The sequence below is a fragment of the Petromyzon marinus genome, chromosome 4 (assembly GCF_048934315.1).
Source record: "Petromyzon marinus isolate PM22_M1 ecotype Great Lakes invasive population chromosome 4, UKy_Petmar_22M1.pri1.0, whole genome shotgun sequence".
NCBI lineage: Eukaryota > Metazoa > Chordata > Hyperoartia > Petromyzontiformes > Petromyzontidae > Petromyzon > Petromyzon marinus.
In genome coordinates, this window is record NC_133670.1 from 7479801 (window position 1) to 7506313 (window position 26513).

Sequence of the window (26513 nt, forward strand, 5' to 3'; positions counted from 1 at the left end):
GGGAAAGCTGACGATCTCTTTGCGTTGTGTGATCGAAACGTCGTAGTTTTTTCGTAATTTTTTGTTATTTTTTTTAACCGATCTACGTGACTTTACCGAAAGACCCAAAGAATATGACTTCCTGCAGTCACGAAAGCTTTAAGTCAAGATTTAGGCTATACATGGACAAGCTAATGCTACATTAAGGCCAATTGAGTAAATAGACTGCACAAATACGACAGAACAATTTTTAGTGAAAGGATAAAAAATATATAATGAGGTAACAATGGTGATGATAAAATTCCGTCAGAAATGAAACAACGTACGACGCCGTTGATCTCAGCTAATACTTTGCCCGTGTTTTTGTGTTTGCTTTCTCCTGTAGTGTAGACAATAACGGCGTAAAGAAAATATCACTGCACTAATAATAATTTGCTTTGGACCATGTAATCCTGTGAACTATAATGAAGCCGCAGCGTAATAACATTGCCTGTCTAAAATCGTTGCCAGGCAGCTCAACGTGAGTTAGGACATGCATCCTGTGCAATATAACGCTTGAGTCCTTTGTAATGAAATATCCAGGTGACAGCTCATGTGTGATGTTGGCACGCTGGTCACCCAGGCCAGAACGTGTCCTCGTGGCGAGCGCTACGTGTCATAAGGTCACGCCGTGCGGCACGTGAGACACCCCATTTTGGATGAGTTTTGGACTTATTGTATGTTGAACATCTTTTGCACCATATGTAGCCAACCGTGCCAATCGGAGGTGCCGGGGGGGGGGGGGGGGGGAGGACAACAAACTAAATACAAAAAGTAGTTCTAATTTAATGAGTTTTCAAGCGAGATGATTTTAAAAGTCCATTGCTCCAGTGGCTTCCGAATATCGGAAGGAAGAGCGTTCCAGACGGCCGCAGAAGCGCATATGAAAGGGCGCGAGGCTAACCGGAGCTCGCGTGATGATGGTTTATGCTTCTTGACGAGATCAGCAAGATATTGGCGGTTGATTTGTGTGCAAGCACTTCGTGTGTAGTGAGCGCGACCTTAGAATGTATCCATACAGCAACCGGAAGCCGTGCAGCTCAGCGGGTATGTTGCACTCACAGAGACACGTTTTAAAGTTAAGATTACATACAGGCTGACACATGTATAGTTACCCCCCTAACATCACAAGGAGAAATATCGGCCCAAAAACGTATTGAAATATTTTTTTATTACAATTGATCTTCTGTAAGTTAATGAGCCGTCATTTTCACAACACGAAATCACCTGTTGAGAAGAAAGTAATTGAGTCGTTGGAAATCCGTTGCGCATCTACAAATGGATCACCATGTACACCGCCACTGATTTATATTGTGCGCCAAAACAAATATCCATGCTCAAGTGAGAATGGTTATTGGCAGCCCTACACCGTAGGTCAAACGTCCCAAATACGGCTCAGTCTTGTCGAGCCACAGGATTACTGTAGACTTCTCAGAACAGTGATACACATTTCAATAATCCGGAATGCATGATTGGCTGAGACGATTGCCGGCTGGTATTTTATTTTACAATCTTCCAATTAATTATGAGTCGTGGTCGGTGCCGCAGCGCCACCCAGCCTGATTGATGTGTAGCTCTCTATGGGGCCGTCCATAAATTACGTCACGCGATTTTGGACGATTTTTGCCCCAGGCCTTCGTCACACGGCGTCACAAAAAGTCAGACCCCCCCCCCTCAAATATGACGTCACAAAGCTCTGCCCCCCCCCCCCAAAAAAAACACATGCTTCAAATCGTTTTAAACTATTGTCATTGTAGTGCCTATTTAATGTAACGCTGCACTCTGATGTTGTAGGAGAAAACATTTAGTAAAAAGTCTATTTAATTAAGTAGAACGTGTTATCTATATTTATTTAAAGTTGCGCATTTTGATGTGACGTCACATTTCTCAAACCCCCTCCCCCCTCGTCACAAATGTCTGACCCCCCCCCCCAGGTGCGTGACGTCATTTATGGACGGCCCTTATACCCTGTATTATGATTAAACCTCTCTAGTGTATTATGAAACTATAAGGTAATACACAAAGAGGAACACAAACATTGGCCTGTGTGGTGGTGTGGCAGATATTTAAAATGACTTCTCCAATATACACTGCGTATTATTAAAGTACAGTATTTCCATTTATTTTCATTTATTTGGTGTAGCCCTGTGAGCCATTCGGCTCTTGAATCGGGTGCAACCGCAACAAACAAAAACATGAACAAGAAAAAAACATCTTAAAGTGACTATCTTAAAGTGACTACTGTATTATTCGTGCAAAGAAGACCCAGTAATACTGCACGCCTGTGTCTGGTCTCTGCCAAGGATTCTTGCTATTCGGGCAGGGGAGATGTTGTAGCTGTTAGCCATCTCCTTTTGGCCAACACAAAGACCAGCAGCTCTGGGCAAATAAGTTGCCATCACAGCTTTAATATAGAGGACACCCAAATGCTTGCTTCCTGTTCCGAGTTAGAAGAGGTGGAGAAAATAAACAAAAAATCTGTCTTGCACGGAAAGTGAGCGAGGTCAAAAATAATGGTGGCATGCCATTATAACTGGCTGAGTTGTGAAAATAACAATGCAAGGTCTTTTTCAACTCTCCTTGCTGAAAGATTCAGAGTAGAAAGGAAACAGTCAAGCGTTTATAGTTTGATTGATCTTGACTGTGTAGAAATGTAACTTATGTGATAAGCTACTGTTTCCAAAAGCATTAACTGTAAATACAATAGTGTTTATTCAAAGCATGCATGAAGGTATTTGTTTTACCCACCATGCCTTCATCATCTACAGCCAGGCTCAATGGGGAGGGATTGGGTGGAAAGGAGGGAGCTTTGGAGACGTGATTGTACGAATGATCAATTACCATCCTGAAATAATTTAACTTTGCAATTATAATTCGTTTATACATGTGTTTTTGAGTAATCAACAATTCAAAGCTAATTGCTGTATTTTTTCTGGCGAATGTCCAGGATTCACAAGGGAATGCAATGAGATTGAAGCTCGTGGCAAATAGCTCACAAGGATATTTAGAGAAAGCAGAGCTAATTACAATAACAATGGCATGCCAACAGGAACAGCTGAGCTAGGATTTAATGAGAAGAGATTTGAAAGTTCCTGGTCGATGAAAGACTTGAAGTAGAAGACGGTAGACATCCACTTGAACGTTTCATTGTGTCATGAAAAGAATAAGACAAAGAAAATAAACTTTATTTTTCTAAAACATCTTCTGCAGACGCACAATAAAAATTAAAGGCATAGATTTTTTTTTTTTTTACAATGTCTTCCTCATTCTTTGAGAGAGAGAGAGAGTGAGCTTTGTGGGATGTCTTCTGGAATTAATTGTAGGCCAATTTTTCTTGGGTCTTATTTAAGTTCTCGATTACCACTCTGAAATGCAATAATTTGGCAGTTCCAATTTGTTTTGTGAGTAGATTTCTGGGTTGTTGAAATGTAGGCAGTATTGAGATTGTTTTTTTCTAGTGAGGCCCTGGCTTCTGTGATGAATTCGTTTTTCCAAGTATTGAATGAACGGTGGATTTTGTCGATCATTTATTATATTTTTATGGTGTGTGCGTGTGTCTTTTAAACTGTATTTAATATATATACCTAAGGATTTAAAAGAGACCAGGCAATACCATATCCAACTGTCAAGCCAACAGTTGATTATGTGAGTGAGAGTTAAAGAGGTGCTTTTTTTAATACAGCAGTGGCATGACATAGCATTGGATGTGAGCAGATTCTTGCCACACCATCATGCATTCATGTGGCTGAAGAACCACCCATTTGTTTCAGAACGGGACCTTGAGAGCACATTGTTGGTCATGTTGACAATGAATGTACACCACTTCAATGTCCAGTCCACGCAGTTCCTCCTGATTCCAGGTTACCAAGTGTCGGTCTTATCTGAAGCTCGGTCACACCTCAAAAACAAAGATCCCCCGTATAGCCTGTAACAGACTGTTGGGGCAAGTGCTGTTAGCGAACACCTATAAAGCCCGGCACAGCACACGAGGGGGTGGGTGGCCAGCACCACGCCTGGCCACCTCATCCACTGCTCCCTACGCACCCTCAAAACTGGCTCCCTCCCCTCTCTCTTGAGGAAGTCACGTTTAGGTGGTATCACCTGGGTTCTTTGCTCAAAAAGCAGCGGTAATTTTTAAGCATGTTCCATCTGCTCTGCTTGCTTCTACCAATAAGTAGACGTGTACCCCTTCAACTTAGCCTGCATCCTACTCTGCTCTTCCCTATTGTGCTTGACACGCAGCTTTTGATTCACTTCCTTTGCCGTGTCTATGTCTTTTCTAGTTTAAGCACTTCTTCACTCATCCTTCCTCCATACTGCAGGGCCTAGAACCTCTGCTGCTCTCTCAACTCTGTTTAAAAGCCATCCAAGAGTGTATCTCCTTCTGGCTATGACTTCCCTCTTCTATAAGGTTCACAAGGACTGCAAACCTGCCTCCGATGCTCTCACCTGAAATTGTTTTGCCGCACTCTAGCGGTCTTTAACACTGCCGTGGCAAAACTAAGTCACAGGCCCTCTCTCTTGCTTACTCCACAACGTCGGGACTTCATGGCCTGAGGCAGCAATGTCCATCAGAGATTGTGAGGAGGGGGGAAAAGGCGCATTGCTTTAGCAGTGCAGGTTCTTTGATGGACTATGGAAAGCACTCTGAAAGGGAAGTTGAGTCCATACAGCAAAGGGTACTTTAGGTGGCAGTGCTATCTGTTTCACTATACGGATCAAAGTGCTTGACCCTACGTATGCCAAAAATAAGTTGTTGGCATTTGAGCACAGCTGCCTGAGATGGTTGCTGGGAACTTCATAGCAAGACATGATACAGAAATGCAGAAGTCCAGGCAAAAAACACGGCAGGTGAGTATTGAAGATGCGATGAGACAGACAACATTACGCCGGGTTGGACGTCTGTGTAGGATGGAGGAGCGCCGGTCGCCAAAACGGGCATTAGAATGATCGCCATGAGTTTTGGTGACCAAGGGGAAGACCTCAGACCAGATTGTGGGGGACTGTTCGGGCCGATCTAGAAGGAGGTCGACAGTCTTCTGTGCAGCAGCTGCCAGATCTGGCAGAGGGTAAAACGGATCTGGCAGAGCGGATCTGCTGGATAGAACAGATCTTCCGGATCTGGCAGAGGATAGAACGGATCTGGCAGAGCGGATCTGCTGGATAGAACAGGACTTCCGGATCTGGCAGAGGATAGAACGCCTTTGGTGTCGATGCCTTTGGCCAAGATGATGATGTCTTGCTATTGAAGTTAGGTCCCGAACGGATATAATGATCTTAAGGATGTGTGGAATCCCTCCCCGTAGAGGTGGTTAAATTTCGATTCAAAGCTTTCGTGACTGCAATGATTCATCTTCTTTGGTTCTTTCGGTAAAGTCACGTAGAATGAGAATAAAATAATAAATTGATAAAATAAAATAACACAATATTATTCTCACGACGTTTCGGCCACAACACAAGCGGCCTTCATCGCTGTCCTACCAGACAGTCTCGCCCCCTTCACCTGATGAAGGCCGCTTGTGTTGTGGCCGAAACGTCGTGAGAATATTATTGTGTTATTTTATTTTATCAATTTATTATTTTATTATCATTCTACGTGACTTTACCGAAAGAACCAAAGAAGATGAATCATTGCAGTCACGAAAGCTTGAAATCGGGATATAATGAGTCGATGCGATACAGTACTATGCATGCAATGTAGATTTAAATCGGAGCAATTTTAGTTACTACGTTGTACAAGGCAAATATCGTAAAATATTTTTTTGCAATGCATAACTCACATTTCTTTTAAGATTCATAATACAGTAGCTAAAAGGTCAAATCCATTGCTTGTGGGTTTAAATAAAATGTAATTTTAATAAGCAATAACCTTTGCAGCTGATTTAGTTGCAGTAATTTTGCAATACCTATGTTTAATAAATTTTACAATTAGAAGCACTACAGTTATGGAAATATGACTGACATTTACTTTCACTGGAAATAAGTGCTGTGAGTAAATGTCAGATGCAGATCATAATAAAGCATCTGCTTACGTTGTGCGTTTAACCAAACCTCTTTGAACGGCATTGACAAACAAACCACGGTACAGACGGTGCTTGTAATTGAACGCTCCCATAGGCAATGTGTGCTTACAAGTAACTCTCCAATGTAATAATAATAATCTTTTAGCACTACTTACTGACTACTGTCATGGAGATTTCAGATTTTGCAAGTACATAGTTTATGTGTATATGCTTTTTGACTGCTTTTTACATGGATAGTGATTATTTTACTATGCAGGGTATTTTATACTCTCTGGTTCTTTCGGTAAAGTCACGTAGGTGAAAAAATAAAAAAAATACCGAAAGAACCAAAGAGTATGGATCCTTGCAGTCACAAAAACTTCAAATCTAGAATGAGGGTATTTTATCTTGAATTGTCCCTTTTAATCTAAATGAGTTCTTCTTCTTCACCTGGGGTGCACCACCTTCCTGGTGTTGCGAGATGCCCTTTCTGGCGGTGCGAGACATGGGCAGATTTTTTTAGAAGGTAAATCATCGGCAGGGGCACGTGAGTACAACAACTTTGCTTCATCAAACCCTCTATGTGTTTATTAACGATACAGTACTACTGTCAAATCGCTCTCCGTGTTGCTAACGTAAAAAAAAAACGCCACTTTTTTCAAATTTTCTTTCTGCGGTTTTCACACCTGATGATGATTGCTTGTGTTGCGGTCGAAACGTCGTGAGAATTTTATCGTTTTATATTTTTATTATTTTATTGTTTCCCTTCTACGTGGTGACTTTACCGAAAGAACCAAGAATATGTTTATTAACATCAATGTTTTTACGATTTAGAACCAAAGGGGTGCAAGGCTACAGTAAAGGTTAAGAACCACTGATCTAAATTGAGACTACTTTAATTTACATACAGTTCATTATCAACAGCCATATATCGTCCGCGTCATTGTTTTGTTGTCATTTCGTTTTGGCTGGTTCGCGCCGTGGTTAAAGCAATTGACTCAAATGTAAGACTGTGAATTTCAATCTTGGCGAGGTTGTGAGTACTGCGCCGCTTTGTGGAAAACGAACACTCGACCTGTGGAGAGTTATCAAACAAGAATGTGAAATGTCTACAACTGCATACCTCAGTAACGTGAATGGCAATAAGCTGTGCCCCATTGTTCAATTAAGCAGGTCGACATTTAGTTGGAAAAAAAAACATGTTACTTAATTTAGTGGACATGTGTTAAACAAAGAGGACGGTCCTACTTCACACAAACACAATACATAGAGGTATAGGGTAACATATTCAACTCGTGAGTTGTACGACGTAAGGCTGTTTTAAAACTTCCAATGTTTTAAAACAGCCTGCCTCAGCACGTTTTCCCACTCTTTATTCTCCAGATGACGATTGTTTGTGTTGCGATCGAAACGTCGTAGTTTTTTTTGTTTGTTATTTTCTTTGAACCTATCTACGTGACTTTACCGAAAGACCCAATAATATGAATTCCTGCAGTCATGAAAGCTTTAAGTCGAGACTATGATCTTGTACCTGTTGGATGGACAGAGGCGGAAGGATTCCAGGAAGGTGCCACATTATTTTAACTGCCGCACTGGGATATTGACTAGAACCGGTGACCTCTGGATTGGAAGTCCAGAGTGGTGACCACGAGATCCTCTGTAGGCGTGTGAAATGTCCACCAACGACTCTCGGAACCTCCAATGGAATCGAGTAATGTTCATCGCTCATTCGTGGATGGGCGCACATAAACTCTTTAATTGCCGTGAATGGTTATTAAAGTGTAGTGTGAGTAATGCGTGTGTTACGGTACATTTTGCATGCTGTTTACTTATCATATTAACACGTACTCAGCACCACGGAAGGTTTGCTGCATTGGAGCACTCACTGCCTGCCATTGGGACTGAGAAATTGCCTGGGAACAGCTCAACGCTATTTGGATGTGACCCAAAAGCGGGAATCACTTGGCCAAGATGCTAATAGCATCTTGCTTGTTTATGTCTTTTAATTAAAAAGACACTGGACATGCTTATTTGGCTGCTTGCGAACCCAGTCCTCGTTCAATGAATATTCCATGCATGGGAGTTACAGGGTAGGGACACACTTTCCTGTCATAACACAGCAGTCGTCGTCTCGCCCAGACGGATACAGGGCAAGACCAAACTTTGCTCGACTCTAAATTAAGTTTGGAACAAATAAAGCGCAGCTAATGCGGCACGCATGACAGCAGCAGCGCAGAGCGCTACTTGGTATTGACCTGCAATGGAGCTACTATAGTTCTATGATCTAATTTACATTTAGACACAGCAATCCAATTTTAGGCACACGCATGGTTTACATAGTATCTCCACATTTGTTTTATAGTTGCAAATTGAACATCCACGATGGCAAATTGTAACATACACAGTACATTTTCTGTTGTGAGTTTCTTCGTGATGAAAGCTGAATTCTTTAAACATCTTTGTAGTCTGTAGAAAAAATATAAAATGCCGTTGAGATCAAATTCATGTGTTTTTTTTTGTAGTGTGCACGTTTAAAATATAGCGTATGTAATGGGCACGAGCATCGCAACACATGATGATGATGGCGATGACTCGTCACAAGTCAGAAATGAATGTTGTGAATATAATTTTGCCGTGGATTGAAGAGGGTCAATGACGATTGAGTAAATGCGTTTCACGCTTCACACATCCCGTGAGGCGAAAGCTGCAGGATCACTGAGGCGCTGTTCAGGTTTATTGCATCTCCCCCCCCCCCCCATTCCTTTCTCGGGAATAATTCAGCCCAAAACTCAGTTGCATTGACCTGCCGTTTTTTTTCGAGTGGTATGGCAATCACTCTGAAAGCGGCCTACAGTATTTACAAAACTTATAGTCAAAGCATCTCTCTCTACTCAAGAGAGACATTTTGCAGCATTCGGTTTCATTGCTGGCATTGAGCCAGTGGTGGAACACATTCTTCATTTCCATGGTTATTATTTTGTATCGTAAGGTGCAATTTGCAATGAAGAATGTGTATATTGAGGTTATAGGGCCATGCGCTAGCCTTTGTAGAGCCTTGGTGGTTGCCGATGATACTGAATCGGCAGCAAGGGGATGGCAGTGCTGGATCACATATGTGTGTATGTATGTTGAACTTCTTTCCCACTGAGTGTGGGATCACGTGACCCATGGTCTGGCTCTGGTTAACCACAGCAGTCACATTGCCGAATGTTTCTCATTTTCCATCGATGATGGAGGTGACCGCATCTGCCGTTGTCCTGTTCTGCAGCTGTTTTGGGTTGGGTAGATCGAACTCGGGAAGTTCCATGGTGTGAGCCAGTTTTTCTCTTTTGAATACTACCGTTGGAATTCGACAAAGTGGGTTCTGATTTTACTTGATGTGGAGGGATGACAGCCCGAGTTAACCCCTGCATCAAAACTGAAGATGCGTTGGTCGTGAAGCACTGTCAGCAATCACACGTGAACAAAAGCCAGCTTCTCTTTAATCCCGAGTAGCATCGTAGGTCAATGATTCATAAGAGCATTTGATTTCGGCAGGCACATTTTCTTCTGGGTCTCATCACCGGAGTCAGGCTTTCTAAACCAATGTTGCTATATTATGCCAGATGTTATAAGTAGGAGGCGTTCGCCAACGCTGCAGGGTATGTTTAGCACAAATCAAAACACTGCATCAAACTAGGGTTGTCAAACGACACACGGCAACCGTTTTTTTAATTTTTAATAACGAGTGGAGTCATCCATCTTCGTTACCATCACCAGCCAGCCAATGTCTATACTGTCATCATCATCGTCTGCATCTATCAAGGTGCATCACCCTAATCATCATCAGCCAATGCCCATAATCGCTATCATGATCAATATATTCTCCGCCACAGTCGTAATTAATATTTTAACGTCACGGGCTGAGTACGGAGGAGAGAAGAAGTCATTTACATCATCATTGTCCTAATGCAAATATCTTTGAAAGACCACATTGTAATTCGCCAAGGGACGATCGACCGTTCTCTCCACGAGGCCAATCCCGTACGGGCAGTCCTCGACTTACGAAGACGATTAGTTCTTGAGACACATTCGAATGTTTTAATGGAGAAATTTGAAACAGATGCCATCCAGACGTCCACTCTACGTCCTTCCTTGTGGTAGAGATATGTAGATGACACTTTCGTCATTTGGCTACATGGCCTGCTAGCTTTGAACCAATTTCTCAACCACATCAATTCCATACACCCATCCATCAATTTCACCATGGAAGTGGAGAAGGATGGTAAGCTACCTTTCCTGGATGTTTTGTTTGAGAAGAGGTCTGACGGCTCATTGGGACACTCTGTCTACAGGAAATCCACCCACACAGATGCCTATCTGAAACCTGATTTCCACCACTATCCGGCACAGAAGAATTCCCTTATCAAAACACTACACCATAGGGCCCACTGCATTTCCGACCAACACCACTTAGCCAGTGAACTGGAACACGTACACCAGGCCCTCAAGATGAATGGGTACTCGGACCGCATTATTTGCCAACCATGGAGAAACAACCCCCTGAGAATCCAATCAAAACCATAATGTTACCATACATAGCAGGTGGTACCAAAAAGATTTCCAAAATCTTAAACAAACACAAGATCCAGGTCCGATTCAATGCAGTACACAAAATCCGTGATCTAATCCCATCTGTGAAGGATGTCATTCCTGACATACAATAACCTGGAGTTTACAAACTGAGTTATACCTGTGGCAGCAGTTACATCAAAGAAACGAAACAACATGTCTCGGACCGTGTCCGCGAACACAAGGCAGATCTGAAGCACGGCAGACCCAATACCTCTGCCATGGCTGACCATTGTTATAACGCTGTGGGCTCGCATGATATTGCTTTTTCCGAGACCATGGTACTCTGCAAACCTTCGGGCTACTATCAAAGGTTTGTTCATGAAGCCATCCAGAAATATAAACATAGACAGAACTTCAACCGAGAAGATGGATACAAATTGAGCAATCACTGGAAGGATGTTATGAACCAAGTAAAATCCTAACTGTTTTTATGGTTGTTATCTTTCATATCTGCCGGGTACTAGTCTATTTTTCCGAGTTAACTTTACCCCCGCATCCCCAGCTCTCTCGGCCTCCCACTCACCCCCCCCCCCCCCCCCCCACCAGCCTCACGTCCCTCTCCTAGCGTCCACGCAGCGCTCCTCTTCCCCTACCCCACACCCCCCTCTCTCCCCCCTTGTCCCTCCCCTCTTTCTTACCTATATAACCTCTTACCACGGCAGCTCTCTCTCCCACTTCAGCAAAACAAATTATTGCTGTGGTTTTCCCACCTGATGATGATTTCTTGTGTTGCAATCGAAATGTCGTGATTTAATTTATTTCATACCTACGTGACTTTACCGAAATAACCAAAGAGTACACGTTCGTAAGTTGAACGGATCGTAAGTGGGGGAGCCTTTAAGCGCGAGTCTTTGTATGTTGACGACTGCCTGTATTTGTAAATGGGTGAGTGGCTTGAATCGGCCAATTAGATGGCAAAATATCCATCGCATCTTGACATGAAGTGTCCAAATAAATTCTCGTCGATTTATTTAATCGATTCTATTGGAATTTGCTACTTGTGTTTTCATAACAGATGTTTTTTTTTTAACTCCTGGATTTATTTTGTTAAATATAAACGTTCTCTAAGGAACAATGTTTTAAGTGTGGTGCCAGCCTCAACGTCCCCAAACAGACCAGCCATAAATGGAGATGCAGAGTTCTGCGCATGTGATTAGTAGATGCAAAAACAGAAACGCAGGTGGCATGCACGATTTCAGCCATATACTAGAATTACGCTGCAAGAGCATGTTGTTCTTGGGCATTACATGAACACCAAAACCATGAGTATAGGTGCTGACACATTGACACAAATATACTCAAAAACACATGTACAGGTTACAAAAGACAAAGACCTCCCCCCCTCCTCCCCCCGTTTAGTCTTAACAGAATGCTGGGGCAAGTGCTGTTAGTGAGCACCTATGACAGCCGGCACAGCACATGAGGGGGTGGGTGGCCAGCACCACACCCGGTCACCTTTGTCTCCCCAGTGTCGATATTTACACAGTACAGCAGGTGCTCATGTTGAGGCCGAGTCGACCTAGGGGAGAGCCATGCCCGGTTCTGATAATAGTCACTGATGGTGGCTGTGAGTGGGAATCGAATCCGGGTTACTGGGTTCATAGCACAGTGTGGTAACCACTGCACACGCAAGTAATAATAATACAAACTTGCATACAGGCACATACGGAATAATTATTTTTGAATGCTGAAATACACAGCAATGAATGCAACACGCAATTATATACACAAGCATATGTACATGCGTGCATTTCATCCACATGCATGCAAGCAAGCAAATGTGCATGCATAAATGTGCGCATTAACACACGCATGCCTACGCGATCTTTTAGCGATGCAGGTCGCAACGTATGAATGCAGTCACACGTTAATGAGGGCACGGACGAGGTGCACGGTAAAAAATATGTATGTGCCGGCACGTGCCCACGGTGAATTGCATGGGCCCGCGTGCACGCACAGACACGTACACAAGCGCTTGCAGCGCTCCCACGTCCCCAACATTCATTTTACTGCCTCCCATTCTCGGCTGCCAACGGAATTCTGGGCAGCCTGCCCGGCTGGCCAAATGGTGTGGGCTATAGCCTTGCCCGGAGAGAGAAACACGGTCATGAAAAGTGTGTTAGCGGTTTTAATGCCATCCATAATATTGACATTGTAAAAAAAAAAAAAACATTTGGAAAACACTAATATAATATTGTATTTGCAACTATAGTACAGTATATGCATATATACACGTATATACACATACATACCCAGATAGTTAATGGAAATATTATCAAGTCAAAGTGTATTTCTCACAAAAAGATAAATAATAGTTTAGAATTTGTAACGTGCAGTTTTCATTCTCTCAGAGAGATAATTATTTCAGAGGTGCAGGAAACCAAAGACAAGTTTGAAAGCAGGCAGAATTGCTTTCAACGATTGCCCGAGCTCTGCGGTCCTATATTGGGATGTTTGGCCAACTCCATTATTCAGCGTTTATTCACATGGGAGGAAACCGGAGTATCCTGACGAAACCAACGCATGCGAAGGTGGGGTGAGGATGGTGACACTGAATCCCCCTGCTGACGGAATTCATTCCACTTGCTGTGCTACCGTACTCTTAGCAACACAGGAGATGCCTCTTTGCAAGGGTAATGCAGTACAGCATCATGAAGCATTGTGTTCATCTTCTTCCCCACTCCTCCCCCAGCTGGGGCGTACCAGGCAGGTGGGATGCCTGCGGTGGTGCGGGCTCACGCGCCGATGCTGCGCTCCGGCCTCGCGATGAAGCCCTTCTTCAACTTCCCGCTTGCGTCCCTGGGATTCTACAGCAACTTCCACGCCGTGAGTCGCACGCGAGTCAACAACAACAACAACCGCGACCGGCATTCGCCACTAAGTGGCGAGTCAATGCGTGCATACACCGTGCGTGCGTGCATTGCACCAACGGCTACATGCACGGTCCGTTCTCCTATAATGCGTGTGGGATTAATTTATTAGAGAACAATTTTTGTATATATAACGCCGATGTGAATTGGATATAACGCGATCGAGTGAACAGAACCACGTCACAGTGAGCAGGAATAAGCGGTTGTACGGCTGTCTCGGCGACGCATCATTACTACAAGGTGGGATGCTGCTGGATGCATGTAGATGCTACCCAAGCGCCTCAGTCTTTGTTCAGCCTGCACACGCATCTGCCGTGTTATCGCGGACTGCGCTTTACCCTATATTATATACTAGCTTTACTACCCGGCTTCGCCCGGGACTTGGATTCACCACGCTCGGCCGCCTTTGTCTCCCCAGTGGCGATGTTCACACATCACACCAGTTACTCGTTTGAGGCTGAGTCGACCTAGGGGAGACCCAGGTCCGGTTCAAATAATCGTCACCGGTGGTGGCCGTGAGTGGGAATCGAACTCGGGTCGCCGGGTTTGTAGCGCGGCACGCTAACCACTACAATGCGTTACGCTTCCACACACAGACACACAGACAGACACACACACAGACACATACACAGACAGACACACAGACACACACAGACACAGACAGACACACACACAGACACACACACAGACAGACACACACAGACACATACACAGCGCGCTAACCACTACACTACAATGCGTTACGCTTCCACACACACATAGACACACAGACACAGACAGACACACACACAGACACACACACAGATACAGACACACACACACAGAGACACACACACAGACACAGACAGACACACACACAGACACAGACAGACACACACACACACAGACACACACACAGCGCGCTAACCACTACACTAGAATGCGTTACGCTTCCACACACACACAGACACACACACAGACAGACACACACAGACAGACACACACAGACACATACACAGCGCGCTAACCACTACACTACAATGCGTTACGCTTCCACATGCGCAGGTCACGTGACAGATTTGACGTCATAGCTCACTTGCCGTGCAAAATATATACATTATTGAGCTCCCCCCCTCCCCCCCAAAAAAAACAAAAGTGTATTTTTATAATGTTTGCATGGTGTACAGTCTGAAAAGTACCCACATGTCAAATTTCAAGTTTGTTGCATGTCGGGAAGTACGCTAAACATTTGGAACAGACACACATAGTCACAACTTTGCCTTTTATATATATGGAGATTATTACTTATAACGCGATGCTTCCATAACTCGGTGTTCTTCAGGAACACAAACTACCGTTATAGCAGAACAGAGTGCATGTTGTGCGCATGTGGGGGTTCGCAGCTGCCAACACGGGCCGCGCAAATGATTGTATGTTCATTAGCATTGACGCAAACAAAAACAAAGATCCCCCGTATAGCCGTGACAGACTGTTGGGGCAAGTGCTGTTAGCGAGCAGCACCTATGAAGGCCACCGGCACTGTGGCACACGAGGGGGTGGGTGGCCAGCAACCTCGCCCAGCCGCCTTTGTCTCCCCAGTGGCGATGTTTACACTCAGCAGGTACTCATTTGAGGCTGAGTCGACCTGGACACAAACACACACACTCGAACACACACACGTACACACATATAAACACATAAACACAATGAAATACCGTCATTCAACTTCATAAATGAAGGAGAGAGCTTCCTCTGAGAGATTGGTATTGCCTGTATCACACCAGGCAACCTTTGTCTTCACAGATGCTCATTTTAATCCATGTCAACAGAAAGCATGCCCAGAATAAGGTTCACATACTGATTTACAAGAATGTGCATGTATGTATTTATACTGAACTTCTTCTGCACCGTGCACAATATTCACCACCACCCTGCACATTCACACATGCACAGGCATACACAAAAGAGACAGACTCCCCCGTATAGCCTTTAGCAGACTGCTGGAGCAAGTGCTGGTAGCGAGCAGAACCCGTGAAGATTATCACGGCACGCAAGGCGCTGGGTGGCCAACACCGCGCCCACCCACCTCTGTCTCTCCAGTGATGATGTTTATCCACTGCAGCAAATACTCGCTTAAGGCTGAGTCGACCTAGGGGAGGCCCAGGACCGCTTTAGATACTCACCACTGATGTTGGCTGTGAGCGGGAGTCGAATTCGGATCACCGGGTTCATGTCGCAGTGCGTTAACCACGACACCACCATTGCACAGACACACACACACGCTCGCTTATGGCTTGTATAATCGTCACACAATAATGCAAACCTGCTCATTAGCGCATGCACACACACTTGCTTATACGTTTACATAGATATAATTGTACCGATTTCATCGTGTTCCAATTGCTTTCAATTAAACGTTGGTTTACAAATGCTCACGATGCTGTTTGTTATATAATGAGCCCGTAAACAGTAACGGTAATAATACTGTAATAACGTTTCCCTTGGATGTTTGTGCATTTCTTACAATGTAATGCCTTTGTTTTTAAAATCTTTAATGTTGAGAGCTAAACATTGGACACAGACCTCTGAAATATTGAGGCCCCAAAATACATACACAGCTATACCCCGATTTACGTCTCCCCTTTCTAAGTCGTTTCGCAAATACGCCGTCACTTTATTATTAACACCGCTACCTGATTTGCGTTGCCTCAACCCCCACACTTACGTCGCTGACAGCATCATCGTCCGTCCTGTCTCGTTATCCGTCGCCTCTCAGCCTTCCCCTCCACGTACTGCCCTGCAAATCTCTTCGATTTACGTCGTTTAGATATTCGTCGTCGCGCCTTTCAGGAACGCATACCGGAAGTAAAAACTGGGGTATTACTGTAGATAAAAAAACACATGGTGTCAGACGTTAGTTAACCTTGCAGCAGCAAATGTCCTACACATGATGTCACCCCAATTCCGATACAGAAATACACATGTCAATCCCAAAGGGGTCAAATCAATGAGACCCCTCCTGAAAAAAGAAGAACACGTGTGGAGAAAAAAAGGCAGGAAACTGAGGCAACCCCCGCCCCCCCCCAAGAAACTGAGATAAAATTCCAAGATATTGTGGCACAAACATTTAACTGTCCGCCAGTTAAGGGGGAGTCCACTTTTTGAGAAAAGGGGGGTGAGGTTATTAAATGAGTTTGCTCAGCAGCAATAGGTGAATGCACACCACTTAGAGAACCCTCCACAATAACCTTGGGTAGTTGGTATGTTAACTACCTCGCCTGGTATACAGGAGGTCGTGGGTTCGATCCAGGTCCTGACACCTGTATATTTGGAGTTTGCATGTCTCTCTTCCCCGTGGTTGCGTGGATTCTTCTCCGGGTCCTCCGGTTTTCCCCTCCACATTTAGAATCAACGTGCATTCAGATTATTTGGCTACTATGAATTTTCATCGTGATAAGCCACTTCGTTGAGCTATCATTTGTGGCCAGGTCGATTCTAAAAAAAGAGCTACGTAGCTCAGTAGGTCTTACCTGGTCAAATAAAAAACAGTTTTTTTGTGTGTGTAGTTTTCCTGCTTTTGTCTCATAGAAAGGTTGTGAGTAAAGACAACACTTTTTGAGCTGACATGAGACCTGAACGATCGGCAACAGCCGCTGGTGCACTGCAGCCAATAGGGCCGGGTGAGTTATTCACAACAGGTAAACTATAACAACAAACACTGCGAGAATCCATGGCATGCCCGTGAGATGCTTAACATTGTGAAAGAACCATGAGCCTCAAGAAAGACTTAACATGTGTCCAGGGGGGAATATATAATATTTAACTTTATTTGATTTGCCTACACGCATGTATCATATAACATTTAAATGCGAACAAAACATTATTGAATGCAATGTGCACTTTAGTATGTAATACCGGAATGTATGTACTATTCATTCTGTTGGTGCGCGGGAAGGACAACAAACTAAACACAAAAAGCAGTTCAAAAGAAACAGAGTTTTCAATCTAGATGATTTAAAAGTGCATAGCGCCCAGTGGCTTCCTAATATCGGCAGGAAGAGCGTTCCAGACGGCCGCTGGAAGCGCATCTTAAAGCGCGCGATGCGATGACCGTCTTTGTTCGATGACTGGAGCTCGCGTGATGATTGATGCTCCTTCACCGAGAGCAAAATATATATACACACACACACAGTGCGCATATATTGCGTGATTTATCTTTCAAAACAGAGATTATGACCCGGGGATGTGTCTTCATGAGTCTTGTTAACATAAGCAGCGGGGATGTTGTTGGAAGATTAAGCCGGAGGAGAGAGGAAAGAAACGTCGACGTTGGCCAGCGAAGCCATCAGACTCACGCCACCACCACCCCACTCCATGGACTGCTTCTCTTGGGCATCCCCATTGGCCATATTGCCGTTGCTTCATACACTTCAAGTGGGAATTGCCAAGGACGTGATATCGCGGTGTGTATCAAGCAATGACGGAAATGCTGTTGCTTACAGCCATTCGCGACGTTGTCCCAAGTGCATAATTGCGCATTTGTCGTGAAATTGTAATCCTGCAACTCCTCGGCGATGCGAGGACACTGCGCTTTGATTTAAAGAGGCCTCCGTTGTTGAATAATTCGCGTGCGATGGTACGTGATTGACGGGAGACAACGTGTGATGTGTGCCTCTGATGTCGATGCATCACGATTACTCATTGCGGAGAGTCTTCCTCTTCACGTATTCTCCTCCGTACAGATATTAATTGGGTAGAAAACTATCAATGCAGCTGCTGTCTTGCGGGCACGATTAGAGAATCTCACGGAATCGTGGTGCATTCATTGCACTGCACACACAGCGTGGCAAGCAATCATGAGAAACATTAGCTCGTTGTTTTGTTTTTACTCCCGTGAGTTTAAAACATGTTTGTGCGTCATTGCGTCTTTGCTACGTGCGTATCACTCGACGCCCTGGACTCCCTTGCGAACGAAGATGCTCCCATCTCCAGGCGAAAGGTTTTAATTTGTAAGAAAATAAAGCAATTACAGCTATGTGTGTGTGTGTGTGTCCTGCCCGTGCGCAATACCGCCCTTAATAGGCAATGAGGTTTAATTTTTTCCTATTCGTTACGTCACCGAATTTTCTTCTTTCAAAGTAATTCCCAGCATTCATGTTCGCCATGAGCGCTGCTTTCTATACTTTTTAGCGCTTGTTCTATATTTCTTTGTCGGTGCCCATGTTTTTACATTCATATTTCAAAGCAGGTAATATGCACTTATTGAAACCATCCCTCTTTAGGCATATAGCAGTGTTGCTTTTCAGTCTCAAATAACATTTTTAAAATGTGCTCCAAGCTGTTCTCTCATACCCCTATCTTCATGTTGTCATTAATATTATTATTTTATCCCAGTCCACAGTCAATAATGTCCCAAGACATAGGGATGTATTGCATTGTCCCTCCAACAATGATTTCCTATTGTTCAGCTAATTTGTCGCGTTTTTGGTACATCGCGTTTTCGTCACTCGTGTAAATTATTTAGCCCAACTTTGGGCTTCTCTGTTAGATTATTGAATCATTCCCTGCAGGTGAATTTAGAACAACAACAAATAACGTGAATGCATAGTAAGGGTTGTAATAGGCGTGACAATGTTAAAGTGTTAGTGCTTGCTAAACAACAAATGTGAACATTAAAATTGTTTTTTTTAATAACACGGGATACAAGCATTACATAAAATACGCAAGTGCAATACTTTTTCTATACTGTACATTTCACAATTTGTTGTGCATGGTGTGAAATGTCACCACTGTAAGCTCTTATGGACAACTTATACGCTTTGAAGATATTGCTCCACCAAAAATGGCTTTATTTGTTTCTTAACTTTGTTTAAAGTTTCTCATATTGGATTTTTTTTCCCCCCTATCTATGTTTTTACCTTTTCTGCCATCATTGTAGTATCCATATTTGACTCGTGCAGTTGAAACTCAAAAATAATGATTCTCGGTAACCCATGGTGTGGTATTAAAAGCTGGTGTATTGCAGCTTCATAATTTAATGTTTATACATTTGGAAAATACTTAAGCTTAATTTATTTTCTTGTACCTATTATCTCAGTCTATTTACGGATTGGCAAATCTAAAAGGGATTGCGAGCAACTTATTACTATTTTTCATCTGCAGCCCCGGTGGTCTGGAACAGTTTTTTCCACCTGATGTATCCTCAGTCCTGACGATCGGTGCTTTTAAGAGCGGACTAAAAATAATTTGTTTCTGTTCTCATTAACTTGATTTAGTTTAATATTCTCAACCCCATCCGCGCTTCCATCTCAGCTTTTTTTCTTTCTAAATATGGCGTGTGCATTACAAATCTTGGATCTATTGATGGTAAATGTTTTAGCTTAACAGCTGCAGCGAAATCTTAAGAGGCGCCCAAATGCATCAAGCTGTGGTTGCTGCGGCATTTTCTCCGGCGTGAGTTTCAAATGGACCCTGCGGGTTGATTTTAAAGCATTGTCAAGAACAAACTGCCGTTGCTGCAACGTTGGAAACAAAAACTCGCTTCTCTCTCTCTCTTCTTTTTGCGTACTTCTCCGTAGGAAACGTTTTTCTCTCAGAATACACGCACTGGAAAAATGTTCCCCTTTTATCGCGTGGCCATGCGTCACGAGGAGGCCACACCGACTGTGTTCCAGCAGCAAGGCAGCGTTGCTGAGATTCAATGCTCACATAGGTGGAGTTTGACTTCTATATTTGGGGTGGGCAGGGGTTCGCTTTGTCCATCGCATTAGGAATCATGTACTGAAAGTATATTAATAAAGGTGCCCAGTTTGGGGGGCATTGCCCCCCCCCCCCGTGACGCCTCCCCCTAAACTCCGCCCATGAGTGCTCGCATCCTAAGTCAGTCACGAGTTATGCGCTTTTAAATCTAGATTGAAAACGAATTTCTTGAGAACAGTTTTCATGTGTTTAGTTTGTTGTCCTTCCCCCGCAACTCCGATTGGCACGATTGGCTACGTAGGGTGCGAAGGAAGTTCTACATACATATATAGATGAGATATCAAGCATATTGATGGTCAAAGTGCTCATTTATCATCATCGGTTAATTTCAACACCTGTGGACGATCACGTTCAGGTGCATTCCTTAGCCGCAGGGAAATAAAGACACTGGTACGAGTTTGCAGAACGATTCCTTTCAGTGAAACACATGGATGTTAGGATGAACTCGTGGCCACGCTTGTGTTTCTGTGGATTAACACTGTCAATGGCATGAGCACTGTCTTGTTGGAGGCGAGAGTGCCTTGAGTGCCTTGAAGACCTGAGTACCTATACTGGATAGGGGCACGATACTAGCCGAGTAGTCAGCGAGAGGCAAGACAAAATGTGTTTCCCTTCACCAACCAGCACTGACCAGCGTGGTGAAATATGGTCAAACCCCCCACCCCCCCCCTCCCCCCCCGCCAAGACTAACAAACCTAAACTATGGCCTCCACTACCCAGCGGCTTTGGATCAACGGGCCATGGCGGAGGAGCAGACAGTGTTCTTTGTGCCCAACCGTAAACATTTCCGTGCTGCGTTCAGTTGTCACCATATCACTGCTCATTTTTTTTTTGGGGGGGGGGGGGGCTAAATTCCGCTTGTCTTCACACTCTCTGAGACCACAAAAATAAACAAACGGCTCACTGCTCTTCTCGTGTGCAGGTGTGCAACGGCCCCACCATCTCTCATCACGAAATCTTCTGCCATCTAGAAGCAACATCCATAATATAGGTTTTTTTTTTTTTGTTAGAGCGCGTACATATAAATGTGTCGTTAAACCAGCCATCACCCGACAAAGCCAATTAGTAAGGGGTGTCACGTAAACAATACATGGCAATTCCACAACATTTATAATTGTAAATGTTGTGGATTTGCTCTCCAACACACCGGTGTGCTGTACTAGTAACGAATAGGCATGTTTTGTTTACGTGACAAACCTTACTAATTGGCTGTGTCGGGTGGTGGTGGGTTTAACGACACATTTAAAATGTATGCGATCTAACCCCAAAAAAAAACGATTTTATGGATGATATTGGTCGCGAACGCCTCCGTGTGATAGAAACAACATTTGCAGGTGGAGGGAAAAGAAAATTACACAAGTACCAGGATTCGGGCTTATTCACTGTATATATATTTACCAAAATCTTGAACGTAAGTTAAAGAATAATTAGAGTTTCAATTACCTATTGAAACATCCTCATCTGTTTTGGATAAATACATTAAAAAATATATGAGTATCAATAATGTATTTTGCTTCAGTATATATAAAAAACACACACCAGCTTCATTCATATTACAAAATAGGTCTTAAGTTAAATGATTTCTTAATCAATCCAATTAGATGCAAGGACATTAATCTTGACGATTTGTGAACATTTGGACAGGTAAAGGCATTTCCCTGCCTAAATATTTAATTGCCTTGAACAGTCATTGCATTTGCTGTCCTACATTATCCACCACACATTATACGTATATTTGTGTTTGATTATGTTCCTAATTGTCAGGCTCTTGAGAGTGATTCTTGTTATGGAAATGCTGAATTTATTATTTTCAATAATAATCAGCGAGCAATATACGAGATACATTGGTTTTCATAAGCGTGCCCGTGTTTGCTTATTAGTGTTACGGGCGACTGTAACAACGTGAAATTTGCAGCAACTGGCCAGAAATGCAGAATGAAAATAGCTGCATAAAACCCACCACAACCTGCTAAATGCTCTCTAGTCCATGAATTATGCTATTACCGTGATGTCGAGGAGTTTGACAGTTCGCCTGCTCGTGACCGAGCGAGCCTACACTTGTTTGGCTGAAAATACTTGCCAAAAAAATGGTGGTGCTCTTTGACTGTCATGCAAATTTCACGATGTATAGCCAATCAGAATCAGAATATGTATTTATCCTGGAGGAATCTGATGAGCTATAAAGCTCACAGATGTCCAGTAGGGGTGGGTAAGAACGTTACAACAACAAACAACACAAAAACACGATAGGAGTGCAAAGTACAGGAAAGGTAAACAAATCACCCAAACACATACAAATACTAAACCATCCTACCAAGCAAAGCCCACCTGGCCACAAATGATAGCTCAACAAAGTGGCTTATCATTTGGACATTTATAGCAGCAAAATCATCGAAATAGTCTCAACGCGTGTTTCTAAATGTGGAGCGAAACACTGGAGGACCTGGAGAAACAAATCCACGCGACCATGGGGAGAGAGACATGCAAACTCCAAATATTCAGTCGTCACCGTCGGGATCGAACCCCCGACCTCCTGCATACCAGGCGAGGAAGCTAACAAACCAGTGAGATGGTGACTCTGTCCAAGTCTACAAGTTTTGAACAATTCCTCACAACAGCCCGTTTATTGTATGCAATTGAACGCGAGTCGATTGAACCCCAACCAGTTTTACACACGAAGATAAGAAAACCAATTGAAGCGGCCTGTTTTTAGCATGATGGGTTTAGACAAACCCGGGTCTTTTCAACACATTTACATTCACCTTGTGTAAAACGCCCCAAACTAATGTCACGCACAACAGGTTCACAAAAATGTATAAACTCATAATCTAGGAGTGTATACATCGAGAAGAGTTGGTGACCTCGACTTAAAGCTTTCGTGACTGCAGGAATTCATATTCTTTGGGTTTTGTCACGTCGATCGGTTCAAAGAAAATAACAAAATAACAAAAAAATTATGACGTTTCGATCGCAACACAAGTGGTCGTCGATTCCCGCTCAAGGCCAACACCAGTGACGATTATCTGAACTGGTTCTGGGCCTCCCCTAGGTCGACTCAGCCCCAAATTAGTATTTGGTGCTGTGTGTAAACATCGCCGCTGGGGAAACAAAGACGGCCGGGCATGGTGCTGGCGACCCACCCCCTAGTGTGCCATGCCGGCCTTCGTAGGTGCTCGTTAATTAGCACTTGCCCCAACAGTTTGTTAAGGCTATATGGGGATCACTGTTTTTGTAATAGTGTGGCGGTGTAAAGTGTACATACGCCGTGTCTTCCAAGACGTCTGGTCAGCATGGAAGAGTAGGCCAAATACGCTCTCTAGAGCAGCCTCTAGTGGAGGTTCCTCCTATTGCAGACGTGTGAGTGCACACTTTTGGCAGGACTGCACCTCCTGAACCTTCAAGCATGAGAAACGAGGGCAAACCGTTTCCACTTGATGACTAATGCTGCCGTGCGGTTTATATGTCTGCATGCAGTACAAATCAGCGCGTTCATAACTAACATTTCACTGGAAACGTTTGCTGCTTCACTGGCTGGGTGCTTTGCTGCCTTACCGCTCCTCTGTGGTTCATCGATGCGGCGGTGATGTGGTTAGAGCCCTGCGCTACGAAACCCTGCGGATCCAAGTTCGACTGCCGACCAGCGTTAACCAACCGATCCTCGTTCTCCCCGAGGTCGACTCAGCCTTAAATAGGTACCCTGCGTGGTGGGGCAATATCAGAGACTAGGGAGACAAAGGCAGCACGGCATAGTTGCTGACCACACCACCCATGCGTGTGCCATGTTGGCCCTAATGGGTAATCACTAAGAGCACTTGCCTGAACTGCCTGTCAAGACTATATGGGGGGGGGGGGGGGGCTTTTGCTTTTGTTATCGTGAGTATCGTTGCGTGTATGCGGTTCTTTGTTGAGATAATTTAGGATGGAGGGTTTACCGGTTCTTCGCTCCACAGCAGAGGCCCTGTAAACCATGTGGGCTCGCCGCAAGGGTAATCAGCCAACTACTGCAAGCGTTTCCCAGAGGGGATTGCTCACGCAATCCACCAGTGTTACCATCTGGCGCAACAGGAAAGTGAGGATTGGTGGTTGTTTTTTTTTCTACCTTAAATGTCATTTGCCAAAGAACAAAATACTGAAAATGTAAATAAGCACGTGCCAGAGGTCCTGCGGAGATAGGTGTCCGTGACAGACCCTAGCCCAAGCCCCTTTTGGCAGAGCCAGGGAATTGAAATTCCCCACTCAGAGAACCTCCAGAAAGCGTAGGAAAATGCCATTGGTATCAACAAGGTAATGTCTGCTGGATAGGAAAGGCTGTTGCTATTCATCTCTATGTACAGTATGTTGCACTTCTTTTGCGCCTGTACGTAGCCAACTGCGCTAATCGGAGGTGCATAGTTGGACCTTTGTGGAATACAGGAGGTCCTGTGGTCTGGTTCTAGCTCCTGTAACCAAAGGGAGTTGATAGTTCCGTACTCAGAGAAGGATAACATCAAATATCAGGGGACAGAGTATGCAGTTGTTATTTGGAGGGTTGTGGATTCATGGCTATGAACATAAGAAAAGGAATGGTGGCGGTGGTTCTTAATATCCCCACAGAATATGAATATCCATGAACGAGCAACGCTAACGAGTCATATGCTTTCAATAACCTCCTAGCTTTAGGTTTTGGCAAAAGTAACCCCACCGGTTAAAGTCACATTTTATTACTTTAATACCAGCCTTTGTCGTAAACATGAGCACTTGGGTGGGTGTGCTGGATGGGGCACAGACAGTGCCCGGGATATTGTTGGTGTCCGGCTTACTGACTGGCTGCCTTCCCAACTTGCCTGTGGTATTTCACGCCTCTGAGTCGTTCTGTCTCTTTGAGAGTGAGCGAACTGCGTTGCGGCGTGTTACAAGTCGAAATTATGATCGCTGTACGTGTTAGAGAGGGCGAAAAGAAACTAGTGCTGGCACGTGCTGAGACAGCTCCAGCTGAACAAAGCCCCGGTTCTAATTGCTTGCATTACACGCTTTTACATTACACGCTTTTGCATTACACGCTTTTACCAAGTGTGCGGCTCTAATCGGGTGTTTTTTTTGCCAAGCTCTCAGCGACCGTTGTAACTGCACACACGATACATTCTGACTGATATGTTTTACCAGAAAGCTCAAATCATTCGTCGACAAGTGTTATTGCCTGCGCATCGCTGGCAGTTCACAATGACAAAATACATGGCTTTATTTTACACACGAGTCTGGCTGGTGTATTCGGGCAATATCTTTATTTTTCGCATTGTCGTTGCATTATTAATACGTGATGCATTCATACAATAATTACATATACGGTTATGTATTCAATATATGATTCACTCTGAAGTTCACTGTCGCAAACCAACGCGATTGACTAAACTATCCTGTGCTTTGATTTTTTTTGACACATGCCCTGATCTCATATGTATTGTTAATGCATGTTGTCTTTTTCATTAAAGTGAGGAAAAATGAAACGTTTTTGGAGACTATGCTATGACGATATGCTCTTGTCATGCTTATGGATCATAGAACAGATGGAGCATTACTTTTAAAACATATATACTCTCAATTGATCTTGTCAGAATGTTTTTTGAGTAAAATAGTATTTTGGCTCTTTCGGTAAAGTCACGTTGAAGGGAAACAATAAAATAATACAATATATATAAAACAATACAATTCTCACGACGTTTCGACTGCAACACAAGCAGTCATCATCAGGTGTGATGACGACTGCTTGTGTTGCAGTCGAAACGTCGTGAGAATTTTATCGTGTTTTTTATATATTTTATTATTTTATTGTTTCCCTTCAACGTGACTTCACCGAAAGAACAGGAATATGAATCACTGCAGTCACGAAAACTTTAAATCAAAAGTATTTTGGCTTTTACGATTTCAAAACGAATTGCCATAACCCTCGACATATGCCACACTTTCAAGAAAGGAACACCAAGTGACTCATGCAATCTGTTGCCATGCCGTGTTGAAAGCGCACTGCCGACGCTTGCTATGGGACTGTTTCCGGTAGAGGCATCGGCCTCCAAATCAGTTAGTGAACATGTCACTAGAAAAAAAAACATGAATAATATATTAAAGCTGTACCGTGCTGCTGCGCTGGAGCCTAAGGTGTTCAACTAACATTTGAAATGCTTTGTAGGTGGTAGCTTGCCTCGGCTAATAGGGATATGCAGTGCAGTACTCTATATGTTCAATCTCTTCGAGGGCATTACTCTTGTGTGTGAAGTCACTTTGTGATGTACCGGCG

At 43.8% G+C, this 26513-nt stretch overlaps 1 protein-coding gene across 2 annotated transcripts in view; it reads left to right on the forward strand.

Annotated features, from left to right (window-relative positions):
- The window catches only part of LOC116938794 (zinc finger protein 385D-like), an 89913-nt gene that overhangs the window by 11586 nt on the left and 51814 nt on the right, over positions 1 to 26513 (forward strand). For both annotated transcript variants that reach the window (XM_032946432.2, XM_032946431.2), the window contains exon 2: positions 13327 to 13460. In XM_032946432.2, the coding sequence (XP_032802323.2) occupies positions 13327 to 13460 (134 nt within the window). The remainder of the gene's footprint in view (positions 1 to 13326; positions 13461 to 26513) is intronic.